Genomic DNA, 25,481 nt, shown 5'->3' on the forward strand with positions numbered 1-25,481 from the left:
TCCGACCATCCATCTGCTTGTTGTCAGCACTTCGTCTTCATAAGTTCCTCGCAGAGCTGTGTCCGCAGTTTCCAATAGGGTCTTCCGGAATTTCTCATTATTCTCATGATAATCATTAAGCCACCGCTGTATTTCCGAGACGACCTGTTCTGTCTTTGCGGTCCACGTGTCGATCTCAACCTCCGGATCATTACCGAAACCGAGTTTAGGATAATGGCTTGGAACGTTTCTAGGCTCGATGAACCTCACAGCTCACAGGGTGCTTCGCCAACATTCCGCGCGAGTTGACCACGAGAATCATCTCCCCCACTCTCTCATAGTCCGAAGAATTCAGCAAATGAATCTCTCGTGCGTTATCCTCGATCCAGTCCTTGAAATTGAAGGCCAGACGACTAGCCATGGAATACCATGAAAATCTTCCATCAGCCATTCCCAGAATTTCGTGTAGCAATTGATCCAGGCTATATCGGTCTTGGAATTGATGAACGCCTCGTGCGTTACCAGACACTACCCCAGAAATCTTCCCAGTCGAGATGGGCGGCAAGGCGGATCTTCTTAAGCTCCGTGGCGGCCTCCTTGCAGACGAATGGAATGTCTCCCTTATGAGAGGGGCAGAAAAATTCAAGATCCATGCACCCCTTCTCGTAATTTTCTGCAGGCCGAAGTACGAACACCTCCGTACACAGCGCGTTACCCCATACCATGACACTCAGCTTTGGCGGCAAATTCCCCAAAACAAGTAAGTCTGCCTCCGCCCCTCTTCAGCTTCAGATTCTGCTTCTCCTTCCCCTTCTTCAGCTCCTCCTTCTCGTTCTCTAGCTCGTCGTTTCGCTGCCTCTGCCGTTCGAACTAGTCGAGTAGTAGCTGCACGAGTTACTCCGGCGAGGTTCGTACCAGCTGCAGTGTTCCTTCGTCTGCCGAAAAGAACTGAATTGTCCACCGCACGGCAAGACATTGCGGCAGGTAGCGTGGCATTGAAGATGCGTGGATGTAGTAGGTAAGAGGCTTTTGTGGGGGATTTATTGAGCTACCTCTCCGGCGCGGCCGCTAGCGCGTTCCCGCAGAGGAAGGAGCGGGCACGCACTGGGGCTGGGCTGGGAAGGAGAGCGAGTCTCAGCAAAATCATATGCTATTCCCAGAATCTAGACTTGCAATTCTTTAATTCTTTCGGATTAGGCTATTCGCACTTATTTCATACCTAGTATATCTATTCTGAAGTAGTTGAAGCCGACCTTCAGTCACAGATCTATCTGCGCATAGACGTCTCGCGGAACGAGAACCTGGGAAATCCTGACATACGGAAAAAAAAACTGCCCCTCCCACAGCAAAATTTCTTCCCTCTCAGAGGCTCCGAGAGCCGTCTAGCTTGTACTGCCGTGGGCGGGCGTCAGATGCGTCTGAACCTCGGAGTACGTACCGCGGTAGGCATTCTCCCGGCTCTCTCACGTCGGACGGCAAGTTTCTCCCTGGAATCTGCGAAAAGAAGGATAACCCCATAAATAAATGACTCTAAGTGACAAGTCTCAATACCTTTGCCCCATCGCACAAGTCCCATCTTCCGCTTTCTCGTTGATGCTTTAACAGATATTCGTGTAATAAAGTAGAGGCGACTTCTCCCTTTTGTGCAAATGAGATCATAAGAGAGGATTTGGTATATGTTGGTATCACATAAGGGGTGCGCGCACAGGTTGAGGCTCGATACGAATAGCAAGTGTTGCATTCGTGGTATTGTTAAGTCTAAGGAGAAAAAGCTATTCTAGGTGAGTAGGAAGTGGTAATAGTAGTGGTGCCAAGTCTGCACGGCCCATTGCACACGCTACTAACTCCGATACCGAGTTTTTAACTCCGATCCTTCTATTGTTTCAAGTCTATCATTCCTACACTCGTAGTTTCTCTTTTGCTATTGCTATAGTAGCAAGGAGCAGTCGTAAAAGAGTAATAATAGCTCTCGCTCTCAAATTCCCAACCTTCTCGGTTATTCTTCTATATTCCCGTTCCTTCCACTTCCGGCGTTCGTTTTAAGCTCTCTCCACTTATCCTTTTACGCGCACGCTAGCACGCTAACCTTGTTTGTATCCATAAAGGTTATTAGCGCTTTATTTAGATTAAGCTTTGTTCAGTATTGCGTTAGCTGGATTATATTTTCCGTTCATCTATCCAACTTCAGCTAATTTTCGTCGCTTTATACGATAGCCGAAGAGCTATAATATCAATCATTAATTTCTTCTCTTTCGTAGTTCTAAGCTCAACGAGGTATTCGTAAAGAAAGTAAGAGTCAGTGCTGACCATTATAAGAATTTCCGGGAGTTGCAGTTTACTAGTTACTATTTTTAGCGTAGTGGCCACCCAAATAGCAATATCTACGCTTAAAACCATCTTGAAAATCTCCGAAGCGAAGACTAATCGTGTCACACGCTCGCATTTTGTAGAACTTGCCGCAATAAGGTTCTTGCGAATTAAAAAAGAGCTCTTAAACTTCTCTTTAGTTGCTAAGATAATCAGGAGTCTAATTTAAGAGCTACAGTCTTTGTTACTCGCAAAAGATTCATCAACGAATACGAATAACTTTGCTATGTAAAGTTCGTCATCATCCATTGAATTCTCTTATTTAGAAAGGCGAAGTCGTCCTTGGTAAGTTCCTGTTGCTTGTTCATGGCGAGGAGGCTAGACTTCTATGTCGAGTACCGAGGAACGAGGTCGCGGGTCTTGGGTCCAGTAGCTGGGTGGAAGTCAATTGGGCCTACTTTGACTTGGATCTAGTATGAGTACTTCCTCGGATCTCAACGCCAAGCTTCGGATCATCTCTCGGAGCTCAAAGGGGTACTCGGGGAACTTCAAGAAGGCGGTGGCAGGGGAGGCGGGGGAGAACGAGAACGAGCGTGTATTATGTGAGATGAATTCGTTGATCACGACATCCTCAGTGTCGCGGTATCTTCATTGTCGGACTTGAAGGCTTGGATCTCGTGGCTGGAAGTCGATTGCACGAAATCTGTCTCCGTGAGCGGGCTCGTCCAAAAGAGTTGCACCATGGTTGTAGTTGGGTTCGGGTTTAAGTTTGAGGGTAAATGTGGTTGTAAGGATAGGATCGACAATTTATAAAGCTGGGCCTGTGTCATCAGATCGATGCTCTTGCTCGACGTGTTTGTTTGTACCTGGTGGTTGACCGTTTAGGAAAGAGTCGCTAATTTTTTTCTTGCTCGATTAGCACTAGCGCTAGCGTAACCTAAAAGAAAAAAAAGAGCTTTAGCTTTGTTTACTATTAAGGATTTTACCAACGGTAGACAATGGTGGCAGAGTGCTCATTTATTCAAGGCACTTGTTGCAACGTAACTTCCAGCACGTGGTTTCTGTCGGTCCTAGTATTCTTAAATAGGGATGACAAGGTAAAAGCCAATATCCATGAACAAATAAGACGGAATAAACAGAAAACGAATGTAGTGCAAGCGATATATATGAGGTCAGAAAAGGCAAACTTAGCGATAAGAACCTTCTTCATTACCTACAGCTTTGAACACATAGTGGGAAATGAGAATTCTTCCCCCGAAAGCTATGTGGTGCTTTTTATGAAGTGAAAATCAGCGCCACATCGAAGGCACATGTATACCGATGAGCACTTACTCAGATAAATCTATTCATCGTGGTTGTGTGTGTATCGTTTACCTGTCACAGCGACGCTTCAGCCGGAAGCTCGATAATGCAGGAATACAGGGCACCGTAGCTCTCTCAAAATGTCACTTCTGCCACTTACGGCGCTCGAGAGGCCCTCATCTGATATACTATCTTGAAACCGGATATTACTTCGTAATTGCGGTTCGTAATAGCGGCGGTAAGATAGTAGCGGCGGTAAAATCTTTACTTCAAGATCAACGGATCTCAACGCTTCTTCCGAACCTTAGTCGTCATCTTCAAGAAAACCCCGAGAACTTTGAAGCTTGAAATGACCATCGTGGCGATCCTTTTCAAACCAGATCATCCGCAGTATTGCCTTCTATATGTAGTCTTGTGAGGTTGGTTAGGAGAGGGGGCGAAACTCACGTACCGGCTCTACATGGATCCCCTTTCTTGCTATAATGCCCTATCTACTACGTAGTTGCACATGCAATGTAGAAGCTTTACGCCCATCGATTTTTATTCGTCATCGCCCGTTTGATTTCACTTTGGTATTGTAGGCCAACAATTAGGATTCCTGCCACGATTCTGTGAGACTGCATCACCAGTACTGGTTGTTTACCTGAACGGCTGTCTCGGCTATCAGCAATTCAAATCACTTAGGATGGCAAGACAACAAACATACTGCAGGGATGTCCAGATTCGATTTCACTAGAGGCATATATGAGTTCTGAATGTCGGATTCCGAGTCCCGGTTGTATGGCACGGCACGTGTGTGCTTATGACTTGCCTTATTTACGAGAAGTCTTTATACATTCTTGGCGCCCAGGGAAGGCTACATCATACTCGAGCGGCCAGAAAGTCTGTACCCATGCCGAAAATCATCCTAAATATAGTAGTGGAGTCGAATTTCCTAAACTTCAGGGAGCCAACCATACAGAGCGTTGCAACCAACCCCTTTCCCCAGTTTAAAAGATCAACGCATGGGTACGAACTTTTTGGCCGCACGACTATCAGAACCGTAGCATCTTGCGGTATACCGTACTCGTAGTCAGTTTGTCGTGATATTTGTCGGTACCCAAAAGCAACACATCCCAGGATCCTCGGCCAAGGTGCACATCGGATGAATCCTTCTCGGCTGCAGTAAAGGCGTGCGGCCTGAATTGATCGTCGTCAGACTTCCAAGAGGCAGACAATATCCAAGTGATGCTCGCAAGTCGCAACTCAGCCCCGGAGGACAAGCTTTCTCCACAAGCCGGAGAAGCCTCGGATAAGAGACGAAAAGGAGGCTTCTCTGTCTGCCCAATTCATTCGGTCATACGGAGTAATTCCTTCTCCAGGATCTTGATAAAGTTAATTTGTCGCATAACAACCTCTTTGGCGAGCGTGCTTTCGTCCGATGGAAGGAGCTCTACTTAGTCTCGCACTTCTCGTTCCGTTACTTGACAATAACTTAGGGTATAGAGAGGAAGTGGAATGGTTTCCAGCATAGGTGTTCATTTGTTATTATTTGTACAGGGAGGGACCATGTGCCTGTTTGGCAAAAAGGGGGAACATCGAGCAAAGATCTAGCCGAGCCCAGAAACTGCTTTTGCCGGCCTTCGAGCGAAAAGGGGTTAGGGGACGATGCTTATATGCTTTCAAACTCTAAAAGATGAATTGTCCAATACAACTACTACGTATTTTATGCCGACCGAACCAATAAAGTCTCTTCTAGATGGCATGACATAAGTTTAAGAAACTAGCTGAACTAGGGGAGGTCAGACTGAAGTATTGGGACGAATGATGTTTGTTGATTGGATATGAGCTGCCTGACAAGGCGTGGCCAAGGTCAGATTACAGATTATGGAAGAGTCCCGGGCCTCCCGGGGCATCATCTCGTGTTTGCAGATGCTTGCAGACTTGGCATTTGATGTTTGTAAAGATGCAACAAAGTAGAAGTACAAAGTTCAGCGGATCGTCCGAACTTTTTTTCAAGAAATCGAGATCTACGGTCCCCGTCTCATCTCAAAACACCTCTTCATCATGTTTTCTTCAGCGCGAACGATCTGCCTTGGTCTCTGCGTCGCCACTACCACACTTGCCTTTCCAACATGGCCTGACAAAACTGATGAACTGGAACAGACAATGTTTGTTGCCAGCGGGTATGGGAGAAGGGTGAGCACCCTATTGTCATTTCATGTGCAGAGTTTTGTTGACGCGAAAAGGGCTTCCTGGACGACATACCCACTTGTGGTTTCAGTCACGAGGGACCCGAGGGATTGGGGCGAATCAACTCCGCAGAATGGATCAGAAACGGCTTTCACGACATGTCGACGGCGGACGTGATCGCTGGGACCGGGGGCCTCGATGGATCAATTATGTTCGAGACCGAGAGACTCGAGAATGACGGCCCTGCTTTCAACCACACATTGGGTTTCTTGGGTGCATTCTACGGGTCAGAAACCTCCATATCAGATCTCATTGCTCTTGCGGTTTGGGCTGCCGTGAGACAATGTGGCGGCCCTCTTCTTACTATGAGAGCCGGACGAGTCGACGCCACAGAAGCTGGACCGTACGGTGTTCCGGAACCGCAAGAAAACATCACTTCTCTCACGGACAAGTTCGCGCGACAGGGATTCAACAGCGAAGAAATGATTGCATTAATTGCTTGCGGACACACACTTGGAGGAGTTCATGGGGCCCAGTTCCCAACCATAGTTCCCGATGCTGGGACCGCAGGGAACAACTTCTCTACCTTCGATTCTACGACGAGGTTCGACAACATGATCGCGACTGAATACATTGCCGGAACCACAACCAATCCACTCGTTGTCGGTGCCGACCCTGCACTGAACTCCGACGCGAGGGTGTTTTCATTAGACGGAAATGCTACGATGCAGTCGCTGACCGACCCTGCCGTATTTGCAGACACATGTGCCCGACTTCTGACGAGAATGATTGACACCGTACCGGCTGGGGTGGTCTTGTCGGAGCCTCTAGAGGCATACGATGTCAAGCCAGGCTTGCTAAACCTCGAGCTATCCGAGGATGGAAGAAACGTCACCTTTACTGGGAACATCCGAGTGAAAACGACTTCCCGTCCCAGGACGGACATCACGTCTGTCTCACTTCTCTACACTGCGTTGGATGGAACTACGGGGACCATCCTCACCCGACAAGCAACCTTTCAAGGCGGGTCGGCCACTGGCCTTACCGATGATTTCCAGGTAGGTGGCCTTGAGCTCCACTCTGAATCATGAACTGACAGGCACAGCACTACGAGATTTTCGCTGATCTCCCCGCCTCATCATCCATCTCCTCCTTCACGGTTTCCATAGCCTTGACCAACGGCACCGTCGAGACCTACGACAACAACGGCGTCGGATACCCCGTGTCCTCCACTATCATGCTCTCAAACAGCCGCAGCTGTCTCCGAACAGATCTCCCGTACAAAGCAACGATCGTAGCTGCTGTAAATACCCCTGCCCTATTCACGTTTCTCTTCTCATCGCTGATCGCTTGACAACAGGTGCGCGGCACATTCGCCCCCGAGGACGTGAAAATCGTCTACACCGTGCCAGTGCCCCGACAAGGCAGCATCATCCCCTCTCTCGTAACTAAAAATGCGACCATGGCCCTCAACAGTACCCTGGGGGACTTCGGCATCTACTCGGTTGACGTGCCGCTCCTCGTGGACCAGCTGAACGAAATAACCTTCGATCTCTACGCCGGCGAGAACAAGGATTATTATCGGAACGCGGCCAATTTCCAGTCGTGCTCTTAGCTTCATAAATCTGCTAGTAATATGATGAAATTAATATGTTTATCAAAGATGTGAAGGAAAAGTCCCTTGTTTGCTTAAATTTCCAGGCAGCTTCCTCACGTACGTCCTGCTTTCTCATGTCCCATTGAACCTTTCGCTTAACATGCCCCCTCGGGTTCGCCAAGTACCTTAAGTAAGCAAACAATCCATCGACCAACTATACTCCGCCCACGCGTCAGACCTACCAACAAATTGAAAGTATTAACAAAAAGAAGAAAAAAAAAGATATATAACCGCGGTGTATCGTACCCAGCAGTCAACCGATTCCTTCAGTCCATCAGCTACCTACCCCCTCCTCTGCGTCGACCCGAACCCACCAACTGCGACATACCAAAACACCCCGCATAGGCGTCACGCGCCTTCCGCGCTGCTGTTATCCATCCCCCCTTCACCCGCCCGCCCTGATTCAAAGGCCAGCGGGAGAGTAGGTACCTAGGTATGCCAAACCCGAGCTCGAAATCGAGACCCTAGGTCGGTTACATCGATGTGTCTAACGATGTGACCCGGTGCACCGTGCATCGCCGTTGCGGCAGGCGTGAAACACCGCTCGGGACGTCGAGTCTCGCCGAGGTCTGGCAGTGTCAATATCAGCACTGGGAAAGGGGTCTCGCGGAGATCGGTCTGCTGGTAAGGAGGCGGACGGGGAGAGGTTCTGACTTCTTGCGTTGTCCTTGTGTACAGCTTGTTTGTGAGGTTACAAGATTTTCGGGGGGGGGGGGGGGGGGGGGGGGGAGGGTTGTTTAAAAAATAAAAATTGAAAATTTCAGGTTATGATTTCTGTGTTGTTGTATTTTAATATATGTGTGTGTGGGTGTGGGTGTGTGCAAAGTAGAACACGGATATCCAGCGCTGTGTCGAAAGAATGACCGCTGGATGCATTTTAATCCTAACTAAATAAACAGAGCTGAACCAGGCGGCGTATAGCCTAACTAACAGTAACCAAAGCACCATATTCTTGTCGACTCTTACACACGAAAAAAAAAAAAAAAAAACTCTCTTCAACATCCACCACCGAATTCAATATATCGATCCCTCCCTGCTCCCGACCAACCTACATCACCCTTTGTATAAACAAATATATATATTATCTTATCTACTAGAAGAAAAAGAAGTATGAATTTTTTTTTTTTTTTTTTTTTTTTTTTCTTTGAAAAAATAGAAGAAAAGAGAAATTGAAATCGCGAAATCAGAAACACCCTACACCCAGCACTGCTTCCCCTCCACACACATCAGCTTGCTTCCTCCGAGCTTCCTCCGAGCTTCTTCCTCGTCCGAGAGGGACAAAGCAGGACTCCAGCCTCGGCACCCTAGCCTCGGCAGTCCAGCCCAGCCCAGTCCAGCCCTTCTAATCTATTTCCAAGCACGAAAAAAAAAAAAAAAAAAAAAAAAAAAAGGAAAAAGGAAAAAAAGAAAAAAGGGAAAAAAGGGGGGAAAAAAAAGAGTGGTAGAGAAAAGGACATTCCTCCTCTTCCAGACTAGGACCGGATACCCTGGATTTGCTTGACTCGTCTGGAATACCTCTCTTTTTACGTGCGTACGTGCGTACGTGCATACGTGCATACGTGCATATATACGTGCATGTAAATTTCACCTGCGCGTTGTGCGTACATATACGTATAGGTAGGTATACATACACATACACACATACACACATACACACATACACACATACACACATACACACATACACACATACACACATACACATCATCATCATCCATCCATCCATCCACCCATCCATCCGTCTGCGCAAAAACAGCTCCTTGCAGTTTCCAGTTCTCCTACTTGGTAGAGAAAGAACGTACGTACGTGGGTACGTACTGTACGTACGTAGGTAGGTAAGTACTTATCACAAAGGAAATGGTTGTGGGCTTTTCTGGGTTTGAGGGAGGGAGGGGTGGATGGATGGATTGATTGGGGGAGGAGAGAGAGAGCTATGTAGCGAGTAAGTAGAGTAGCAGGAGGAGAGCTTACGGGTTTTGATACCTTTCTCTTTCTCTCTCTCTTTCCCTTTCCATCCCCATCCCCATCCCCATTCCCATCACCGAAGCCATCTTCTCACGCTATTCAAGTTCCACCCTTTCTTTCTTTCTTTCTTTCTTTCTTTCCTTCCTCCCATCTCTCCAGCCCGCGCCTCAAAAATCCAAATCCTAAAAAGAAGAAAGGAACAGATAGATAAGTAGATCGACAGACAGACAAACACATAAACACAAACCTAAAACCACACCCCCACCCCACCTCCTCCAGCAAAACGCGAAAGACATAGTAGTAGAAGTAGCAGCCGCGCGCTCTTATGCACCTATCTACCTATCTACCTACCTATCTACCTCCCAAGTCAAAGCAAAGCAAAGCAAAGCAAAGCAAAGCCCCTACCCATCACCGTCACCGTCACCGTCACCATTATACATGCACCTTTGCCTGACATCGATCCCATCTCCCACCTCCCACCTCCCACCTCGCACCTCCCACAACCTCAAGCCGCAAGTTATAAATGTCAAGCGAATCAATCCCATCCCCTCCCTCCCTCTCCCTCTCTCTCTCTCTGCCCAGGCTAGCGGGATCTCCTCTTTCTTTGTAAACGCTCGAGACGGGCTGCGAGGGATGCGGTACGGTACTGGGTTAGTTGATCTAGTCTGGGGGAGGATGTTGCGGGATGGGGGAGGAGGGGGGGGAGGGGGGAGGAATTTCGGGATGGTGGTTACCGGTACTGATTGATACCGACCTACCTACTTGTGATCTGTGATCTGTGATCTGTGCGGAATTCAAGGGCTAGGAACAGAATGGAGAGAGGGAGATGTTGAGTGAGGGATGGGTGCGGCTTGCGCTGTGATGGTGTTGGATGTACGTGGTTGGAAAACGTGCTGTTTGCTGTGAGAGAAGGTCCCGTCGAACAAGTAGACTTGTAAAAGGGGGGAAGAGGAGGTTGTTAGCAGGTATCATTTATTCATTGATAATATGCAAGTATGATTCATCCATTGTTATTAATATTGAGATGGAGGATAGAGAGGTAGGGCAGATTAGCCTCTGAGGGTGGATAGACAGGCTTTGACCCGTTAACACTATCTATCCATCACCATACATAGAGATATATATATGTATATTATTTTCCATCTTCAGAAACTTGGAGCTGTTTGCGGACGCACTCTTGTATAGGTAGTATACCCAGCAAGCAAGCCAGTAAGTAAATAAGCACTCGTAAACAGATCCTTGAGGCGATGCTACGCTGCGATAGGTCGCAATGGCAATGATCCACCCATCGACAGCCCCCAAAAAATCAAATCAAAACAAAATCGACAAAAACCAAGCCACGACAGCGGCATACGCAGAAAGCTGTAATTGTCTCTCTTTCTTTCGCAGAATTGGTCTAAAAATGGTATCGGTTCTTTACACACAAAAAAAAGAAGAAAAAAATAGGAATGCTTGGTATAGACCGACTTGGCTAGGAGAGAGAGTTGCAGTCGCATTCCCTGCGTAGGTCACCAGTTGATGGTACTGGAGTTGTGTTGGAGAGGAGAGATGGACTTTGACGTTATATACTCCGTCGAAGGCGTGAGTGTGGAGGGTATACGTTTCTGAAGAGGTGGCTTGGGTGTAGGTATGCGCCTAGCTAGCGCCCTGGAGAAAGAATTATATATATATATATATATAAATATGTGTGTGTGTGTGTATATTCCCGTGGGGATGATGTCAAGTCGAGAAGATTAGAGAAGAGCAGAGCCGCAAATAAACGAGACAAGGTGGCGGTATCGAGGGCAAAGAAAAGAAGGAAAGATCTGTGCGCCAGGGTCTGAGGTTTCTCGTTAGCAGAAAACGGCTCTACGAACGATGGTCGATGGATCAACAGGACGGAATGATTGAGATGGATCAATGTGAAGATGCACCAATGTATAGATGGATAGATAAATAAGGGGGTTTCCCATTTCTCCTTGGGTGTCTCTGCTTGCTTTGCTGTGAAGTGCTGGTGATGCTTGCTTGCTCGCTAGCGTGACCGCTGGCGTGAACGTGAACGCACTGCATCATGACCGATTCAACCGCCTTGTGGGTTTCAGGTGTCGCGAGATGTATTAATCCTTGTTTTGGAGATGGGAATGGGAATGGGGATGGATGGGGAAGACGCGGCGGGTCGGGCGCTCTGTTGAGGCTCCTGAAGGAGGGAGGTAGCGTCAGCAGGTTAGCGATACTGACCTACCTGTCGACCAGGTAACTAACCTGCTGAGCATGCTAGGGCAACGACCAGTCTCTCTCTCCTCTCCTCTCCTCTCCTCTCCTCTCCTCTCCTTTCCTCTCCTTCGCTTCGGAAGTCGGCACGCTCGCAGGTCGCGAAGCGCATAAGGTAGCAATAAGTAGGTACGTGTCACGTGTAGATGCGTTTAATGAACTATTTTCAGCCTTCACGCGGCTTAAAATTAGAACGGGAAGAGGGATGATGAAAGACGTCAAGACGGCCATCCCGAGCCGAGGACTTCGTGAAACAGACTCTACAGTAGAGGAGCGAAGGAATGCAGGTACGCATCAACACGGGCCGCCCTCTGGGACCGGCGCCGGCCCGCTAGCAGGCCCGCTCGCAGGGCCGCCAAAGCTAATAATACCGATAAGGCAGAACAGAATTGGATATCCGACCAGAGGACTAATTGCAAAAGAAATACCTACTAGTAGTACATATATATCCCATGCCGGACCTACTCGGGTGGCCAAATATTAATTGTGGCTTCATGCATCTTACTCTATGATTATACGTAGTATACGTAGTATACGTAGTAGATGAGGTCTTAGGATAGATACTATTATTCAGCTCCGCACGCAGAAAGACAGCTACGGGTCCCCATCGGATCCGACGGTGTGAGGTAAAAATAAAGTAAGAAAGAGACGAAGGAACATACGTACCTAGTAGTATCGTCTTTGATGGAAACCTGTGAGATGCCATGAGCTCGAAAGGTTAAAGAAGGCAGTTGCCTAGATACGTGATTGGCTGGCCGGGTGACAGACGAGAATGGTCGTGTTGGCGTTTGGTTGTTCGCATGGTGATGCTCGAGGTCCAGCTTCACGGGTCCCCGTGCGTGGTGAGGTCGGCGTCGAGACGGCGAGGGCGAACGGGTGAACGGGCGAACGGGCGCGCGAACAAACGAATGAACGAACGAACGAGTGGTGACAGCGACGCGACGTGGCTGGGAGTGGAGAGGGGAGAGGGGAGATGGGATGAACCAACAGAAGTCTAAATCTCGTCTTCCTTCCGAAGAATACGTAGTACGTAGCGAGCGTAGGAAGAGCACAGGAAAAGGAGAAGAAACTATAAACTATAAACATTCGGTGTGGCTATCCATCCCTATATCTACCTGTCTATCGACCGGCTCACGGTGTTGATGAATTGTCCTTTTCTGCGCCCTTCCGTCCTTCCGCCCGTCCGCCCGTCCGCCATCTCGACATCTCGACATCCCCCCTCTATCCCCTCTATCCCTCCTTCCCCCCCATCCTATCTTATCCCATCCATCCCGTTATCCAGACGAGACGAGACGAGACGAGACGAGACGAGACGGACGGGCCACGGCCAATCTCAATTTCCTTTGGACACATCCCCTTTGCTTGATTGGTCGGCCAGCACGGGCTGAGATCGGTTCCTTGCGCTATGCTCGATTAGATGCTAGCCTATCACACTACACTGGCACCCCCCTGTCCTTATCTCCGTAAGCTTTTCCGCTCTTGTGGGACCCGAACCAATCAGCGACCGCTGCCATCACGAGCGACCCATCACAGCCCCACTCACGGTCTACTATTTTGGCTAGTCGGTTCCCCTGTCAACCTTGGCATCTGGGACCTGCATCACTGATTCACTCACTTTCCACCTGCGACCCCCGACCCCCGACCGTCACCTTCACCTCCACCTCCACCTCCATCTTCACCCTCACCTTCACTTCGACCTCGACCTCGACCCTCCCTTCCCACCTCACCGTCGCCAGGTGCAAGAGAGAAGCATCGTGAGGATCAGTCGTCCTTCTTTTACCGACTCGATCTCGGTCTTTGTTCATTCCCACTCCCACTCTCACTCTCACTCTCACTCTCACTCTCACTCTCACTATTACGCTCACGCTCACTCTCACTTCGCTGCTGTACTTTCTCTCGGTCGATAATCACATCCACATCCATATCCACATCCACACTCGCACCCACCCGCACCCTCACCCTCACCCTCACACCATACGACCTGACCGTTCCACCACCGAGACTGCCTCTGCCTCGAAACCCCGATATCCCCCAACCGAGACACAAATCCCAACAAGACCACCGACATACCATCGCGATGGCCCATAATCACCTCCACCGTGTCCATGCGCGGGCCCCCGAGCCCCAGGAGCAGGTCGTGTCCATCGTCTATGTGACGGCGAAGCCCACCTTCACCGGTGCGATCGCAGGATATTCGACTCTGGGCCTCGCCATCAATACCAATGCCCCGCAGCCCGACGACCTGGAGGACCCTACGCCGGCCATATCGACGCCTGCCCGCAAGACCGCCTCCCGACCACAGAACACCCTCGCGACCGAGACAAGGCTCCCCTCCGCCATCTCGGTCCCAGTCTCCATGTCCGTCGGCACCTCGCTCCTCGCCGCGACGGGCAGCCCGACGCCCAGCGCAGATCCCAGCTCTACCAATGCGGGCGCTGCTGACCCGTCGACCTCTGGCAGCAGCCCCGATGCCTTGAGCACAGCCGGAAAGGTGGGACTGGCCGTCGGTCTCCTCCTCCTCGTCGGAGCTATCCTGGCCATCCTCTTGCTCTGCTACAAGAAGAAGAGAGACGCAGCCCAGGAGGCCGAGGCCGGTGAGGATGAGAAGTACGTCGCACCCGCTGCTGGAAACATCGCCCAATCCTCCGTCAGCGTGCACGCAGCTGCCAATGCGCCTCGTCTCTCGCTGCGCCCCATCACTCAGTTCGAGCCCAACCTGGGAGACCAGCAGGCCGCCAGCCACCTGCCGTACCCTACCCACTGCCTTACCCCGGTCCCCGAGTCGAGACCTGCCACGCCCAAGTCCACCACGTCCATGCCGGAGAACCCATTTGGAAACCACGCGGAGGTTGCGCCCGTCCAGAACCCATTCGGCCCTCACGCGGAGACGATCGATTCCACCAACGCCGACGGCCCAGCTGAGCTTGATACGATGACTATCGCTGCGATGCCCATGCCTCCTTCCGGGGGACTCCAGCGGAGTGCGTCGAAGCGGGAGCATGGTGGCGCTCCGATGGATTTCACCAAGCCGGGCCCCATGACGGGTCCACCTTCCCCAGCCGGTACCGAGTTCAGCACCTCGTCTGCTTCCCCTAGTACTACATTCCAGACCAACGGAGGCGCTGCCATTGCTGCTGCCGGTGGTAAGTCTTCCTGTCCCACAAACCCCCCCCTCATATCCGCTAACCTCATAGGTCCCGCCAACTCGGCTGTGCACCGCGTTCAACTCGACTTCAATCCTAGCATGGGTGACGAGCTGGAGCTGAAGCAGGGCCAACTGATCCGTGTCCTCCACGAGTACGATGATGGATGGGCTTTGTGTATCCGACTGGATCGATCCAAGCAGGGAGTCGTACCACGCACTTGCCTGTCTACCCGTCCTGTCAAGCCCCGTCTTCAGCAGCCTCCCATGCAGAATGGTCAATACAGTCCCCCTCCAGGAATGCGCGGCTTTGCTCCCAATGGGTTCAAGGGACCGAGAATGGCACCCCTCCAAATCCGTCCCAACACACCCAACGGCCAGCAATACGGACCTGAGTCGCCAGCTGGATCCATGCACCAAGGTCGACCTATGACTCCCAACGGCCAACAGTTCTACCCAGCTTCCCCCGCCGGCTCGATGCAGCAGCACCCTTCCAGCCCAGCAGGCTCGATGCGCTCGTCACCTCAGCAACGTTCCCATGCCAACTCCGCCGCCCAGGGACCAGCTGCGCGCCTCTCACCTGGCTCAAGTCCAATGAAGCCCGCGACGATGCCCGAATCCGACCGCCCCACCACCCCCATCCGAAAACCCGTTCCAGGCCAAGCCTTGTGAATCTAATTCATTGGGAAAGGTCTAATTTGCTTGCTTGAGCGGTAATGTTGGTTGATACACGGCGCACTGGGAGGACGGGGTGCGATCGACCGACAAAACGATGGACACGACCGACAGATATTTTCCTTTGACCTGGCTTCTGGCTCGAATTCTGGCACATGCTCTCGCTGGCTACGGCTGGAAGACATGCTGTTACTCCCTTCATATCTTGAAGCACACCCTGTTTTTTTCCGTCAGACTTTGAGAGAACTTGGCCTTTCTTTCTTCAAAAGTACTCGCACAGATCGTTCGCCAAGTGGCCGAAGAATGAATGGAATTGCTAATGTGTATGTATGTATGTCTTGTACCATAAATGATGGCATTTCGCCCTTGGGAATGTCTACCTTGCGTTCTTTGAGAGATGTGGTGCGAGGCTGGCGTGTTACTTTGAGAAAGAGCGGCACGGGAAGGGGTGGTTGGATGATGGCTCAGCTGGATCGGGAGACTTTCAGGTTTTCTAATTGCTGGTTTTGGGGCCTGGTTTGGCACGGGGGAAGGGGGGTTTTCGTACACTGGTGTGCATTATGGAGGGGTGGTGCACTGGTGTGCAGATGAGGATATGTGTATGAAGGGGGAGGATCGATTGCTTGCTATGCTGGCTGGATAGCTCCGTGAGCGTTTCACGAAATGCTCTCTCGAGTTTGTGCTGGCAGAGCGAGGATGAGATTTTGCTGCCGGGGAAGTAGGTGAGCTGTGGAGGGGAAGGGAATGGAAATGGGGGGGAAGGGGGGGGGGGAGCGGAACTTGGGGAGTAGATAGATCTTGCCCAGCAAATGAAAACATGTTTGCATTGAAGTCCTTTTTTCTTTCCCTTCTTTTCCTTTTCTTGTACATATTTATGTGTATGTGTATGTGCAGGGGGAGGCGGTGAGGGAAGGGAGTTCTAGAAAGATGGATGGCAGCAGCAGCTGTCGCGAGCTGGTGAGCTGGTGAGCTGGTGAGCTATCTCAAGCGAGCTCGGCACTGGGAAAATGGAGAGTTGGACTTGGAGATGGAAGATGGAAAGGGCCAAGGGTTGTCTTTTGAGATGAGATGGACAGATGGACGGATGGATGCATCTTACGTTGGAAATCTCTCCCTCGAGCCTATCTGCAGCGAACACACACACACACACATATATACATCCCAAATAGAATAAATAGCCCAAGCCCAAGGCCACGAGACATCCCGGCTGGCATTCGCGCGCACCCTTCTCCGAACGGCCAGCAAGCAGCCCTTCCCCGCCTCCGCGTCCGGCTCGCACAACGAACACGCCCTCGTGCCGAGGACCACACGCCCCGCGACCGCTGGCGTCCGCCTCGCTCTTCCTGTGTTGTCGCCGGTGCTTCATTGGGAGGCTGGCTTCTACTGTTATCAGGAAGTAGCGGCTCGGCTCGGGCTTGGTCTTCGAAGAGAGCTCAGCTCGTGTTCTGAAACGAACAAGCTGCTCATTCGGTAGCTTGTGGTAGGTAATCAAGGAATTCGAAGTCTGCGTCCGAAATACACTAGTGTAAAGAGTCGGATGGAAATGAGAAGAGGGCATTGGTGGTCCAAGGGAAACACTGAACAGTCTCCAAAAACAACCCTTCCTCGTGCCCATTAGAAACGCGCCACTGGGACACAGACAATGAAGCAACCGAGGATCTTGAAATCAAATACAGTGTAGTAATGATAGAAAATTGCTCGCCGAAAGCTTCAACGCCCAATTGAGTAATTGAGATGCGAATTCGATCATGTACTCCAATGCGCTGAAGAGAAGTTTGTGTTCCACTTCGTAGTCATACCAGAGACCCATATCGGCTCCTTTCTTGTTGTTGTCTAACAGCAGCACCGTATACGCCTCAGAAAATAGAGCCTTCCAAATTCCGCACGGGCTTCTCGATGCTATACTCGACCTGGTGCAGGGCGATGGAAGGTTCTCTCAAGATGCAAAGAACGATGAGCAGGGCAAGACCGGTTCGCGGTACGTGGTACTTTCAAAGGCCAGGCCATTTGCGGTGAGGAGAAAGACTTGAAGGCCCTTCGTCCCAGCTGCCGGCAAAAGATGTCGAGTTCAGCAGTCAGCCGCAGGAGCGAAAACTTGAGGTTCTCGCGTAATGAGGTACCCAATGCAGCGGAATCAGAGTTCGGTACGCCTGCGGAAGGGAACGGTTCTGATGCCTCGGACCGAGACACTTCCATCACGCGAGACTCTGCATCCACTATGCCCTCGAGCTGGAGGCAATGTTCAGTTGGATCACTGTTGCCATTGCATTTCGGTTGGCGGTTTTCATGAACGGCGCCCTCCTCCATCCCAGCTTTGCTCAAAAACATAGAGCCGGTAGTCGAGTTCGGCAATATTCGCGTCGGTGTACCTATGACCGTCGATCATCGCTGCTTTGGCGGCGTGGTTGCTTGACTTACGTTGTTGTCGCAATAAGAGATGAATATTTATAGCTAAATAGAAATTAGGATCTTCAGGTAATTACCGCTCATATCACGTGCATCGCGTCGTTCTGGCGTTCCCGAGGATCGTCTACGTCAGTACTACCTCCCCCTAGACTTTCCGTGATTGCAGAGACTGGCTTGATGACTACGTCGGCATGGCTAGTACTGGCCCCACAGTAACAGAGCATGTCAGCGAGAGCGATATCGATGATTATGGTTATGACTTTTCGCCCGAAGAAGAGCAAATAGTCGAACGCCTCCTGGCAGGCAACACCATCGAGGACGACAGCCCGATAACGAACGAAACCGAACACTACGATGCGCGGCAGACTCTCAAGCTGCCTCGCGTGTTTGGCCGAGAACAGCGGTCTCCTCTGCTCCAGGCGGCCAGGTCCGCAGAGCAAGCTGCAGAACAGATCGCCCTGTCTGTTAAGGGTGGCGAGCACCCGCGTCGTAAGTGCGCCGTTGTGTATATTGAGTGAGTTCTAACTGATGGGCAGCGTCTAGCGAGGGATCTTGCTGCAGAGAATGCGCTTGGGTTTGGCAACGGCATTGCTGAGGAGCCTCCGAAGGAAAAGGAAGACCCAGCACGCCCGGATCTCAGGTCGCCGATAGAACGATTTCGAACGCAGCCGAAGAAGACGCTTTCTGTTACGGATCTGGTCTCGCCTGCGTGGTGCGAATTGCAATATTGGTACACTCTGACCAAGCATGGGAGAAAACGGCGCACACCCGCGATGAAAGCGGGAACTCGAGTCCATAAGGTGCTGGAGGATCAAGTTCATACCACGGTCAAGGTGGATGTACAGACGAAGGAAGATGCTTGGGGCCTTAGGATATGGAACGTAATACAAGGGCTGCGGACCCTACGAGCAACCGGACAAACCAGGGAGCTGGAAATCTGGGGTACGGTGGACGGGCTGGTTGTCAATGGAGTCATTGACGAACTGTCATACATTTGCCCGGATGCCGATCTCGAAGAGTCTCTAAGATCTCCTTCTCCCAAAACAGTCTCCGATCAAACTACGATTGCAGATTTCTTCAAAGTTACGGGCGGTGCAACTTTGAAAGAAGCCAGTCAAACAAAACGTCGCACTCGGACCAAGAAAGTCTATTTGTGCGATGTCAAAACTCGAGGAGCGCGCAGCGTTCCCACGGCTTCGGCGTTCCTCCCTACAAAGATTCAATTGATGCTGTATTATCGGTTGCTTGCCTCTCTAGCCACAAATACGGTCGACTTCTCTGTGTTGGCTGCACGCTACAATCTCGACCCTACCAAGGTTCTCTCTGATGCCTTTATTGCTCAAGTCGGAAGTCTGAACGACGAGTTTTTTGACGCGCCAACAGAACCGACATCGAGTTCAGGGTCTGGGACGAGCGCGACTCAGGACTCGATGAGCATACTGCTAGCTCACAACACACTCAATCTTCTCTGGTCGCTGATGATCACAGAGTTTCAATTGACGCTGCCAGATGGCGTAGATTCTCTCGGTCGTATATTGAAAGCAGAGTACAGATCACGAGACGATGGAGAGATTATAGGAGTAAAGACCGTGGCTATGAACGATGAGCATCTGACCACATTCATTGACCACGAAATGGAATGGTGGAAGGGTCAGAGGCAGGCCGAAGGTGTTGTTGAAGAGGAGGCATTCAAGTGCAGGAGCTGCGATTTTGCGGATGAGTGCGAATGGAGAATCAAAAAGATTGACGAGGCGAAAGACAAAGTAAGATCATCGAGAAAGAGACGTTCAGTTGTATAGTCATCGGAGTTGAAGGGGCATCTGCATGGAAACATGGCGTCTCGGGAATAGGATACCCAGGGATACACGGCTTGGATGTAGTATTTACACTCCGGGCGACATAAAGAGATCTCAACCCACTCTTAGTATCCTTTCTTACAAACATTTTCCGACTGCCGTTATCTGCTTTTCCATTTCTAAGGTCTCCTTCCATCCAGGCTTGCATGCTCATGAGCTAGCAGTCTTGTCATTGTAGTGATGGATCTACACCGGCAAATCAGTAAGTACTCCATGAATGCAGAATACGTCGCCAACTTTCGAGACGAACCGTCCGGTCCGCACACCTTACAGGCGTCATGTACGCATAACTCCCTAGATCAACCTACAAACCACGAAGTACCTCCCCCGCAAGCCAACCACGCATTCAAATCCGGCCTCGTCAGTCCCGCCACACTCCCCTACAGCGCATCTCCACTCCACGCAAACGTTCCATACGCGTTCTTGTCCGCCTTGAACTCCCGCGCCAGCTTCCCTGCTCCAGCCGTGCCGTTCGCAACGACGTTTGCGTATAGGAAGGAGGTCGTTGGAGGGAGGAGTTTAACGAGTTGGTCGGAGACGACCTGGAACTGGCCTGCGCTTGTTGCTGGAGACGAGACGCTACACTGGGCAACACTCGGATCAGCAAACGCATCTTAAAAAAAAACCTAATTGAGCAGAAGAAAAAACACATTCAGAGACGAGAGGAACGTGGAACCAAGCCGTTGGCTGGCTCTGCTTTACATACGCATATAATCAGATACTCTGCCCTCGCGGAGCCGAGCGAGATCGCCGAGGCAAGTGTAAGCTTATCGCAACTTTGTCGGGGAACACGATCCAGGGGTTTGTTGACTTCGGCTGTCGGTATCTGCGGATCTTGGGTGCACGATAAGCTGCTGATGGCGATTCTGAGAGCTGGTTGTCAAGTCTGCTATTGCTTCTCAGTCCCTTCATGGAGCGGATCCTTGGATTTTTTTTTTCCAATCGCAATGGCTGATCCTCATCTGCGCTTCTCTCGCTTTTCAGATCGACTGGTAAATTTTCCATGTACCTTGCGTAGAATGCGAGCCCGAGCTGAGTCGTACGGGATATATCTACTGCGAAGGACTTCCCCCCTCCGCCGCCGATATTACTGCTATAATACGGGCGAACATCCACATAAATATATATATATATATATATTTTTTTTGAGAAAGAGAAAAAAAAAAAAAAAGAAAAAGAAAGAGGGCAGCTCCATTGAAGCGCATCTTTACCACAGCCAGACCGTTAACGGCATTTTTCTAGAAGATACATACAGACCCCTTCCCATCGCGCCCAAGACACCCGCCCTCGCTCCATTCACCACGGATGTCTCCTCCCTTCCCAAGTCCAAAACGTCGCCGCCCCCTCCTCCTCTCTCTTCCCATCCTCCCTCGCACTCCTCTCACCCCCCTCATCATACCCACCCCAGCCCTTCTCCGCAATAACCCTCAGCATACACCCGACACTCTCCCGCGGAGAGATGATCCCCTCGACCTCCCACGCCAGGCCGACATCGGCCGCCATCTCCGTGCTCACCTCCCCGGGGTGCAGCGCCAGCACGACGGTGCGGCTTCCCCGCGGGCCGGGGCTGCCCGTGATCAGGTTGCTGATGCTGAGCGGCGACGCGGACTTCGCCCGGACGGAGTCGGTCGACTTCTTGTGCAGCTCGGCCGCGAGGTGGCGCAGGCCCTGGTTGAGGGCCGCCTTCGAGGCCGAGTAGACGCCGAAGCCGTCCTCGAAGGCGCGGAAGCGCGCCGCGGAGCCCGAGTCCGAGGAGAGGAAGACGAGCGTCTTGACGTGGATGGGGGCCGTGGGGGGGTAGGCTGGGGAGAGGGGGCTGCCGGGCTGGGGCTGGGCGCGCGCGGTGGCCGGGGAGGCGAGCGAGAGGAGGTGGGAGGCGGTGACGAGGGGCCCGATCGTGTTGGTGTGGACGTGGTGGGCGAAGGAGGAGAAGGAGCTGTAGAGCGCGAAACGCGTGTTGACTGTTTAGCGAGCTGGGTGCAACTGCGGGGTCTGGCCCCAGGCGTGGCTCTCCTCTCCTCTCGCCTGTTCAGCGGGGAGACGAGAGTCGTGAGGGAGGTGAGAGGAAGCAGGGGAGAGAGACCAGCTCCTCGGCACTTACACTTCAGATACGCGCCCGGGGTATTCCAGAATCCCGGCGTTCAGCACCGCGACGTCGATGACGCCCCTGTCGAGCACCCCCCCCGGCCGTCCTAGCCTCCGCACCTGTTCCGTAAATCCCTTGATACAGTCTTCGCTGCTCACATCGCACTCCAAGATGGTCAGGTTGTGGCCATTTCGCGTGCCGGTCAGCGCCCAGAGATTGCTCGCAGTGGACGTGGTGGAGGCGGTGGGGGCCCGGGCAGTGGCTATCACGGTGTACCCTAGATCGAGGAGCTGCGTGGTGAATTCCAATCCGATTCCGCGGGTGGCACCGACGATAAGCCAGATCTGGGGTGGTGTGGCTCGGAGCGAGGCAGCAATACCGCGCGGAAAGGGTTCGAACATGGTATTGCGTGATTGCGAAATATGCGTTGAGCAAGGAGGATTTGAAAGCGAAGGCTCTTTGACTTCTTTCTATAGGAGATCCGAGAGTCTGGGCCTCCGCTATCTCGGATCTGTGATGGAACGGTGGTATGACAAGGCGCGGAACATTACTGCGTCGAATGGGAAGAGTGGGATGCTCAATCGCTGATGCAATACACCTACCGACATATCATGATGGGCTCTAGCAGTTCCTGCGGTGTAAATTGTTGCTCAGACCTTCTCTTGACATCCGGCTCAACGATTCGTACAAAGCAATCAAAAAGAGGTGGAGTCCACTTTTATTATATTCCCTCGGTTGTTTGAAACCATGTCAACAAACCCCTAATCCAATCGCTACCACACGTGACCTGTGCATTTACTGTCTTCTAATTTACCGTGCTCAGCATATATAATCCTTCAGATTGCGTCAAGCGACGATGCATTAACAGAGATAAAAAGGGTTGTAGTAGCAGTTTTTATTCCGAACTCGACGGTGGGTGCCAGGTAAAGCAAAAAGAGGCACGTGTTCGCACAAGTATTTCACTCCCAAAGTATATAAGGAAAGACGTTATGTTATCGTAGATGTACATTCGAAACAGGAGGGGCTCTGAGTTATTAATCTTAGGGAGAGAGAGACAGAGGAAATATGTGGCGAGAAAGGAAAAGAGAAGAAAAGGGGGAAGTGTGTGCCGCCGACACTGGGCTGAACAGGCTCGTTCATTTTACTAAAGAAAGAAAGCCCACTTGTTTTTAGTTAGTATCAGCAATATGTAACATTTAGTAGCCGGTTGAGGGTATATATGTACAAAGACTCGTCATTTATCATCGAAGAGTATCATCTCCAGTTATTTTACACATCTATCGTGCCCTCGGTTATGTTTGATTTTACACCACATTACCCATCCATACCACAAATATGTTTACTTAACATCCGCTCCACCGCCTTGCGAGCCCGGCCGCTGCTGACCCCACTGTCCGGGCATGAACGCCGGGTTGATGTATGCGCCACCAGCAGGAGGTTGACCCGCTGAGGGATTTTGCCAAGGCATCTGCGGGTGCTGATTCTGATACGGCTGCTGTTGCTGAAATGGAGGTTGCATTGGAAATTGTGGCCACGGCATTTGTGGATTGTAAGCGACTGGCGGCATAAAGAAATTGGGGATGGATGGCGGAGCAGGAGGTGCTTGCGAAAGGTTTATAGCTTGCGGTGCTGGCTGTTGATATTGTGGTGGTGGGTATGAAGCTGGTGGTTGGGTGTAGGTTTGTGGACGTGGTGGCAGAGTATGGCCGCTATTTTGATTCTGTCCACCGCCTCTCCTATCTTGATATCCACCTCGTCCTCGGCCACGATCTCCACGATCTCCACGACCTCTAGCACGATCACCACGTCCCCTATCACCTCCTCTGCCTCGAGCTCGGAAGTTGTCACGGGGTGGTCTTCCATATGAGCCGGGGAGGCCTTCTTGCGGAGCTTCGCCACATCCAATAGAGTTTTCGAAGCCAATTGGTCGAGCAAGAGGGCGGTAGGGGCCATCGTCTTCCGCGTCGTCATAGCTAGGACCCGTCGAAGAATCGTGGGGAGTATGCTGCTGTTGCAATGGATGACCACCTCTGCTAGGACCACCATTTGGCGCCTTTCCACCTCTTCGCTCAATTTTCTTTTGCTTGACTCTTCGCTTGTGCTCGGCTTCGGCTTCGTCGTCGGAAAACTCCATTTCTTCGTCGCCAACTTCCTCATCGTGAAGGTTCGATGCATCTGAGCCTTTGAAGGCTTTGAGAGCTTGAGTAAAGACAAACGTTGAATGTTTTTCCGAGTAAAATACTTTTGTTCCGAGTGACAGGCCTGCCTGGGCGATCTCTCCTGCGTTTGTGAACAACACCGAGTACAGCGGCTTCTGTACCGGTCCAAGGATCTCTGCCACGACTCCAATAACACTTCTGTCTTCCAAGCATAACACCGATCCACTCTCGAGACATCTGAACTCACCAGATATTTTCGCTTTAATAACCAAAGTACTCTCAACGATATGTTCCACGTTTCCAACTTCCACAATCGGCATCTCGGGCGTGATAGTAACATCAGGTTTAGGAACCACAACATCTGGGACCTCGTTCTTCGTGCGCAATTGAGTTCCAGTACCCTTGCTTTTGCTGGCCCCCTCGTCGTCCGACCCACCGTCTCCCTCCATCAATATTCTTGCCTGTTCCTCGGGACTCATAAGCTTGTAGACATTGTCACCCTCTTCGCTTTCGTCGGACGAGCTGTCGTCAGAGGACGAATCCTCTGAAGATGACTCAATCGGGGAAGAATCGATTTCCCATTCTGGGTGCTCGTCCTCGGCAGTCGCAACCCCGTCAACAGGCGGGTCTGCTTCGACGAGTGGAACTTCTGACATCAGGGTATCTTCTGCGGCTACTGGCGTGTTCTCGACATTTGGTCTGGCAATATCAGGTACAGGTTCGCTTTTCTTCTCGAGCGACTCTGGGGCGCTATCTTGCATTGGCGCATCCTTAGCAGGAGAAGGTATGTTTCCGGGTATTGAGACTGGACTATTGAGTAGGAACAGTTTTTCCTGCTCGATATGGGTACAAATACTCTCCTCAATTGGTGCGTCAGGAGCGGTAGCTGGGGGCGTAGGTGCCACATATTCAGATATTCTCTCGTCATTTGCAACAACTGGACTAGGGGCACCACTCGAAATGCCTGGCAGATGTACGCCTAAGAACAGTCCGGGAATTAGGGGTTTCGGGGGAAATGTTGAGCCCGTCTTGGTGCTCAAGGCAGGCGTAGGGACGTCGACCTGGACCTGGACCTCATGGACAGCAGGAGCCTCTGGTGCAGCCGCATCCTGCTCGATAGCAGTGGCAGCGGCAGGCGCAGTGTCCTCCAGTTCTCCCAGTCCTCCCAATAAAGCTTCCAGACCTCGAGTAAGTGGTGGTTCCTCCTCAACTGTATCCTGCATGGTCGTATCTTGGGAAAGCGCCCGCGGTTGTGAGTGCTGGAGAGGTTTTTGGGGCTCAGCAACGGACTCCGGTGTTTGTTCTAGCTCTCGCCCTATCCGACACGGTGAATTGGCTGCGTTATTGTTGTTGTGCGGGCATGAATGGGTTGGAGAAGAAAGGGAAGAAAATACGAAATAAAATTGATGATATCCAAATATTTTTATGTGGGGCATCCCGTTGGCGCGGCAGGGATCATGGTCCAGGCTTTTGTATCTTGGCGAGACCTCGTCATACCTTGCTTACCTACGTACGGAACTGCTCC

General features: G+C 51.3%; 5 protein-coding genes across 6 annotated transcripts; 3 read left to right on the forward strand and 2 right to left on the reverse strand.

Moving 5' to 3' along the window:
* Window positions 1-5,634: 5,634 nt before the first annotated feature.
* L3040_002086 (uncharacterized protein) lies at window positions 5,635-7,375 on the forward strand (the record flags this gene model as incomplete). The annotated part of the gene is made up of 4 exons (XM_007290730.1): window positions 5,635-5,766; window positions 5,817-6,818; window positions 6,866-7,063; window positions 7,121-7,375. The coding sequence occupies 4 exons, from the start codon at window positions 5,635-5,637 to the stop codon at window positions 7,373-7,375; spliced, it is 1,587 nt and encodes a 528-aa protein (XP_007290792.1).
* A 6,334-nt stretch (window positions 7,376-13,709) lies between these two features.
* Window positions 13,710-15,446, forward strand: L3040_002087 (uncharacterized protein; the record flags this gene model as incomplete). The annotated part of the gene is made up of 2 exons (XM_007290731.2): window positions 13,710-14,775; window positions 14,827-15,446. 2 exons carry the CDS (start codon window positions 13,710-13,712, stop codon window positions 15,444-15,446), a joined length of 1,686 nt encoding a protein of 561 aa, XP_007290793.2.
* Window positions 15,447-18,046: 2,600 nt separating this feature from the next.
* Window positions 18,047-19,735, forward strand: L3040_002088 (uncharacterized protein; the record flags this gene model as incomplete). 2 transcript variants are annotated; one of them, XM_066157007.1, is made up of 3 exons in its annotated part: window positions 18,047-18,344; window positions 18,399-19,618; window positions 19,706-19,735. In XM_066157007.1, the coding sequence occupies 3 exons, from the start codon at window positions 18,047-18,049 to the stop codon at window positions 19,733-19,735; spliced, it is 1,548 nt and encodes a 515-aa protein (XP_066013004.1). The 2 variants fall into 2 exon arrangements, with proteins under 2 accessions (XP_066013004.1, XP_066013005.1); XM_066157008.1 differs by having other exon boundaries at window positions 18,210-18,344; window positions 18,392-19,618.
* Window positions 19,736-20,091: 356 nt separating this feature from the next.
* L3040_002089 (uncharacterized protein) lies at window positions 20,092-22,198 on the reverse strand (the record flags this gene model as incomplete). The annotated part of the gene is made up of 4 exons (XM_066157009.1): window positions 20,092-20,295; window positions 20,418-20,577; window positions 21,111-21,647; window positions 21,813-22,198. The coding sequence occupies 4 exons, from the start codon at window positions 22,196-22,198 to the stop codon at window positions 20,092-20,094; spliced, it is 1,287 nt and encodes a 428-aa protein (XP_066013006.1).
* A 938-nt stretch (window positions 22,199-23,136) lies between these two features.
* L3040_002090 (uncharacterized protein) lies at window positions 23,137-25,179 on the reverse strand (the record flags this gene model as incomplete). The annotated part of the gene is made up of 1 exon (XM_007290735.1): window positions 23,137-25,179. One exon carries the CDS (start codon window positions 25,177-25,179, stop codon window positions 23,137-23,139), a length of 2,043 nt encoding a protein of 680 aa, XP_007290797.1.
* Between the last annotated feature and the right edge of the window lie 302 nt (window positions 25,180-25,481).

Source organism: Drepanopeziza brunnea, assembly GCF_022702325.1.
Source record: "Drepanopeziza brunnea f. sp. 'multigermtubi' strain 214-2 chromosome Unknown ctg2, whole genome shotgun sequence".
Lineage (NCBI taxonomy): Eukaryota > Fungi > Ascomycota > Leotiomycetes > Helotiales > Drepanopezizaceae > Drepanopeziza > Drepanopeziza brunnea.